The 6,325-nt window shown below is 30.4% G+C and overlaps 1 protein-coding gene across 1 annotated transcript; it reads left to right on the forward strand.

Moving 5' to 3' along the window:
- TRIADDRAFT_49824 (uncharacterized protein) lies at positions 1-6,184 on the forward strand (the record flags this gene model as incomplete). Its single annotated transcript, XM_002108301.1, has 8 exons — positions 1-13; positions 725-803; positions 1,618-1,664; positions 4,409-4,581; positions 4,857-4,963; positions 5,054-5,147; positions 5,316-5,469; positions 6,042-6,184. The coding sequence occupies 8 exons, from the start codon at positions 1-3 to the stop codon at positions 6,182-6,184; spliced, it is 810 nt and encodes a 269-aa protein (XP_002108337.1).
- Between the last annotated feature and the right edge of the window lie 141 nt (positions 6,185-6,325).

A 6,325-nucleotide genomic window follows, 5' to 3' on the forward strand; every position in this document is an offset into this window, starting at 1 on the left:
ATGCAAGGTTCAGGTAAAACAAGAATTAAAAGCAACATTCAATTTCTTTGTACTTGAGATTCAATTGGATAAAACATGATTACTCTACAAATCATAACCGAGTCCTTGCTTTATCTCAACATGAGAAAAAAAATCAGTCGGTTAATCGTATCTCTTCTACTACACGTACTGTATAAATATACTGTAATTGGATATGAAAGGAAGGGAGTAAAATAGCATAGAATATTGTCAAGTTAAAGGTAGTCGTATTAGATATTTGACCTTATGATACGTATTTTTTATTGTAACTATTTCGTATTGAAAAATGTACGAGAACAATTTATTTTTGCAGCATCATTCGGTATCCTATCTACAGCAATTTGTTTATTTTTATCTCAGTAACAATAATAACAGAAATATACTATAATTAATCAAATATCACGCTTATATTACTGTACAATATTTCGTGTATCTGTTATGAAGCAATATACAAGAAATTTTTTTATTAATTAAATACAGTAGGTTATTGCACAGCATGTCGTTTGCATTGTTTATTATTATAGCAGTAAGGTCCAGTTAAAATCTAAAATTTAAAGTACATCTTGAAAAGTATTAGACAATGAATCAATTTGTAGTACTATAGATAATTTTTTTCCCTTACAATCTTAATAACTTGTACAGATATCATCTTTAAAATAATAAGTTGTGTTAAATTAACTATTTCCTTAATCCACTATATTAATAGAGTTTAATGTCAAGTATTTACAACAGAACGGATGGGACTATCCAATATTACTGAAAAGTAGCGAAGGAACTGGATTAAAGTATGCTAGTATAATAGTAAGACAGCATGATAGGACTTGTTAACTTTGCAGCCTTCGCTCTCGCCTATATTAGCATCTGTACTTGTATAAATATAATTCGTTCGAAAATAATCGTATCAAGAGCACAGGTAAAAGTCAAGATGGGCCTTGACGTACTTCCATCCTAGCATGATCCTAGGGTAGCATAGAGTAGTAGTGTATTGTTCTCCTATCCGTGAAAAACTTTTGCAATAATTGTACTTAAAAAATAGAGTTAAACTCATAGGTTATGTTGTTGAATAAACATGACCAGTGAACAATTTATTAATACGACGTAAGATTGTATTCTAACTATGTGACTAACACGATACAAATAGACTATAATATTCCGAGACATTGTCCTTCTTTATACTGTACATATTTCATTTGGACGTATAGTATTATTATTATTAACCGTATGCCGTATTGACGGTTAACATCTCCATCTGCTGAATAATTTTAGATGAATATTTAATGTATACGTATATGTATGCCTAGATGCTGTTGGTATCATAAAAAATACCTTATTGCAGTAGATGGATATATGAGCATAGTTATAATGCACCGTCGTTGACGCGCACAAGTAATAAAAAAAGAAAAATGCATTCGATCATCATGTCCATCATAGTGTATAATTACGTTTAAATGATCGCTAGTTGACTCCGTTGAAATAAGCAATAAATTACAAAGCCCGATTCGCAACCTGCAATGTTATACTAATAGCAGTAGGTTTTATTTTTTTTCATTTCGTAATTCAATCATATCATGCTCTTCTTTTTGCCTTTGACTGTCTTAGAGTGCCTCCTAGAACATTCACTGTCAATGATGTTCAACATTATATCGGTAAGTTTACACCGCCTAAATTCGTCTAAATTCACTTTAATTGTTTTAATTTTAATTTGGCTATGTAAATATTTCTGTGAATACTACCAAAACTGACACAACTAATGTGCATTGAAGTCGTTGTCTTCAACCGGCATACGTAAATATGTACCGTATAGGCTTGAGGACACGTAGGTTCAAATTACAGAACATCTTTTAGATTTATTGTAATGGAAGGTATCTGAGAGATTTTGATCACTTAAAATAAAAAAAAATTTGAGATAGTAGCAGACTAAATCAAGGATATCTGAGAAGTTGCAGAAAGCTTGTACAGTTCGCGATTATTTTGTTTCATTGACGAACTTTTCAAATTTTCCACCCTAGCCATTAATCCACTGCATTACAGTCTAGACGTATTGCAAAGTAAAGATCTTGAGGAGAGAATATTAGTTCCTTTTGTCTAATAGCATGTCATTCATCCTGTAATACGTATTATACAACATTACAAAAAGTTTATGATTTCAGTAGTGCGATGAATAGTCTAAACCCCGCGATGATCTCTAACTCATGAAGTCCTGTGATGTTCATAGCTTGCAAAGTACTATGCTAATTAATATGCCATTAAGGAGCTTGACAAGCTACATGAACATGTATGCGTGCAGTTTATTTTAGCCATGTCCACTTCTTGAATAATACTAGATGATAATAATAGATCAAAAGCTTTTGCTTGTGATTAAACTATTTATTTATTTACTTTATCTTACTTCCTTACAAAATCACCGTTTATTAATAAAGCAGAGGATATATCGGGCACCACAAAAGCCCAGCTGCAAGTTGAATTATACGATACCAATTGTACTTATCATACTAACTTGACTATAAATCATTATTAAATTAAATTATTACATCGATACATGTGATAAAAACGCCAAAACAACAACCTGTCTCCATTATAACGATCATCATCATCATAACAATAATAACCCAGTAATAAATAAAATACATATGACAATATCAAAGGTAAGAATAAATAATTAGTCATACATAATTAATTAGCTACACTGTGTAATATGGTGGATACATTTATATTATCTAATAAGCGTATGTATTAATTCATATATATGTTGTACAATGAACATAAATTAATCATCTCACAGTAGTTGTCACTCATTAGGTTCAATCTCTGTACTTATCACACTGAATGATCTTGCAATGGATCACCAACCAATTATCCCTAACATTTTTAACGATATCGTTGAGGCCTATAGCTAGATACTACCATTAGTGGGTATACTTGTATGCAGTTACATAACCAATTGGTCAATAACTTGTTGTACAGTAAGTATGCGTAGATTGTAGAATTCAGTGTAAGGATTGAGGGATAGCATGGTTGCATGCAGAGTCTATTATTCAGTGTTTAGCTTAAAATATCAAGAATATTCCTATTAATGGTGAATAACGCCGCCTTCTCATCAAGAGAAAATACGGCAGACTGTATATTGATAATAATTAATTATAATTAGATTACGACAATCAAAGTTCTTAGCTGTCCGATCAATTTTAACCTTACCGATTCTTGCACGTTGCTATCAGATGAAGAAATTACGTTAAAGTCAAGAAGTTATCCCTTGATATAACACATTATACTGTAGAAATATTATTAGAAATAGGTTAGTACGGTCTACATTTTTAAAATTACGAGAATTAAAATTGATCACATTAATTATACAAATGCATAATCTGTCATACTGTAAACTTTAATTTATAAAAGAGTTTAGCCCACAATTAGGCTAAAGTAAATATCGTTTACTTTGAGACGGCCCATTGTAAAACTGGATTAATATACAATCACCTCGATGCGATAAAGTGAATGGATAGAAAAGCCTATCTCTATATCCTTGATTGAAGTGAATGCTACTAACTGAAATATTATGCTATACATTAATTACGACATAACCTACTTTATGAATTTAAATGAGAAGATTATTTAACTGTTTAGAGATGATTATCCAATGCAATTATCTACGGTTAGCTACTATGTGATCACACAATGGACGTTATAAATTTAAACTGATCAAAAGCTTATCCGTGTATCAGCAATAAAAGTAAATACTGTTTACTATATTGCTATCCAACGTAATTAACTGAATTAATGAAAGAAGGGTCTAAGATCCGAAGGATAAACTAATGCACTTAATAGTATTTATTATGGAACAGTTTACATATTAAGCACGAGTACATTAGATGCATGAATGTCATCTGGCTTTAACAATAATCTGTACATTTTAGTGCTCCTTTACTACTTGTTAACTATGTTCAGCTGAAGCTTAATATAATTAACTTTAAACATCCGTTGATAAAAGCCTAAATATTGTGTACATTAAATTTTGCGTTTGTCTATGCGACATATGATACCTATTTTAATTATACCATATATAGCATAATATGATAAACGCAACGAAACTACAACCATTACTGTGTTGTCTTTTTATTCCTATTATTTATAGGACGATAAACACAAATAAGATTATTACTATGACCAGTACTTCTTGAGTTTACCGAATTACAAGATTGATATTTTTTATCCATCTACAGTATATCAATCATGAGTTCCACAATATCTCTTATACCTAAGACTCATGCTTACTTAATTATAGTGGAAAAGACTTTGATAACTATCAAAAAACTTTGATCATGACATTTCTTGTCTTTGTTACCCTAAATTACCTAAAATCCTTTCATTTTTGCTTGTTTTATTTGTTCAGGGACAAAAAGGATTATCGATGTATTGGATGTAAATTCTCAGAAAGGAACAGAGATGACCATGACGCAGTGGGTTAAATACTACAACAGTATTCCGCGAAAGAAAATATTAAATGTAATTAGCTTAGAATTTAGTCACAGCAAATTGGATGAACTTGTAGAATCCCCTACAATCGTAAGTTTATACTTACTGAACTGATATGTTAACAGTAAATACGAAAAGTATACAATCAGTTAACTGCTTAATTCTGAAAGTAAAATTATAGTGCATGCCTTTTTTTACGATTCACTTGTTAACTTATTCATGATAACAAATGTTATAGATAACTAAAAAGCAGTTTTTAATAATTTAGTATTATATCGGTATAAATATAATGTATTACCAAATCATATTAATAGACGATATCTGAGCAAATTCTCCAGATACATCAATTCTGATTTTTATTGCAGGTTAGAGATATTGACTGGGTAGATAATGTATGGCCGGATGAATTAAAAATGAAACAGACATCAACTACTAATAACATGGAAGATATGAAATATCCTAAAGTAAAAAAGTACGCAAATGGCTTAAATAGCCCTGACTCAATATATCTTTACTTTTAGTTTTAAATATGTTGAAATCCAGAAAATTTTCTTTTATGAAGGTATGTTTTAATGAGTGTCGCTGGCTGCTACACTGATTTTCATATTGATTTTGGCGGTACTTCAGTATGGTATCACATTCTAAGAGGTTCAAAGGTAAATAAATTGCAATATCAAATAGGACTGAAATGCCTACAAGAGCATGTGATTTATTGATAGCATTATAAAAAATTTTTTAATTATAGATTTACTGCAACACTTATTCTCCTGGCTATAGCCCAGGAGTTGATAGTAGCTCTATCTGATGTATGTATTCTGTCATAGATCTTTTGGTTAATACCACCTACTGACGAGAACCTCGAAATCTATCAGCAATGGGTCTTGTCTGGAAAGCAACAAGAAACATTTTTAGGTGACCTGGTCAGTGATTGTAGTCGCATTTGCCTAAATGAAGGTGACACATTTATGATACCTACAGGTAAAATGAAATTATTTATTTGTAAAGCTTTCTTATTGTGATTATTATGTCGTGTAGAGAATGGAAAGCAATACGAGAAATAACTATCATTGCTTAGATCAGAACTTTTTATTAATTACAGTAATTCAGCTAATAAGTCTCCGTGAGGTTTTTCGATTTAAAAGTACCGAACAAAATACGCGAATTAAATTTACTGTTGCTGAGCTTCATTAGTATGAATGTGTTAACCTGTGTAATAAAAAAAAGAAATTTATTTCTAGCCTATTACTAAATTACTGCTGTACTCCTCTTAATTCAATAACTTAGTTAATCGTAATTAATTCACGTATAATACCAACTGATCTAATTAATTTATAATAATGTAAGAAATCTATATGTTTTTTGTTTGTCAAATTTTCTGATTCGACCACTTTATTAACTTCGGCCAATCATGGTTCAATTACATTATTCTATTTCGGCAATAGCAGTTAACTATAATTATGCCGGCGTTGGAACTACGAGCCACTAGATTTCATTTATTTAAACTTAGTTAAAATGAATGTCTTAACTTTATCAACATTGCAATTTCTTAGCTTGGATTCATGCAGTATATACTCCAACTGACGCGTTAGTATTTGGTGGTAATTTTTTACATAGCTATAATATTGCGAAACAATTGCAAGTACATGCAATTGAAGATCGGACTGAGGTAAATTATAATTTTAATGGTCGATAATATTAACAAAACATATGAACATCATATTAATTATGCCATATAATTTTAGCTTCACTTTTAGTGATATCAGTTTTGTATTTCTATTCTTCTATAGAGATACTAATATACTAGTATTTCATAATTTAGTATTGAATACATTAA

Source organism: Trichoplax adhaerens, genomic scaffold, assembly GCF_000150275.1.
Source record: "Trichoplax adhaerens TRIADscaffold_1 genomic scaffold, whole genome shotgun sequence".
Lineage (NCBI taxonomy): Eukaryota > Metazoa > Placozoa > Uniplacotomia > Trichoplacea > Trichoplacidae > Trichoplax > Trichoplax adhaerens.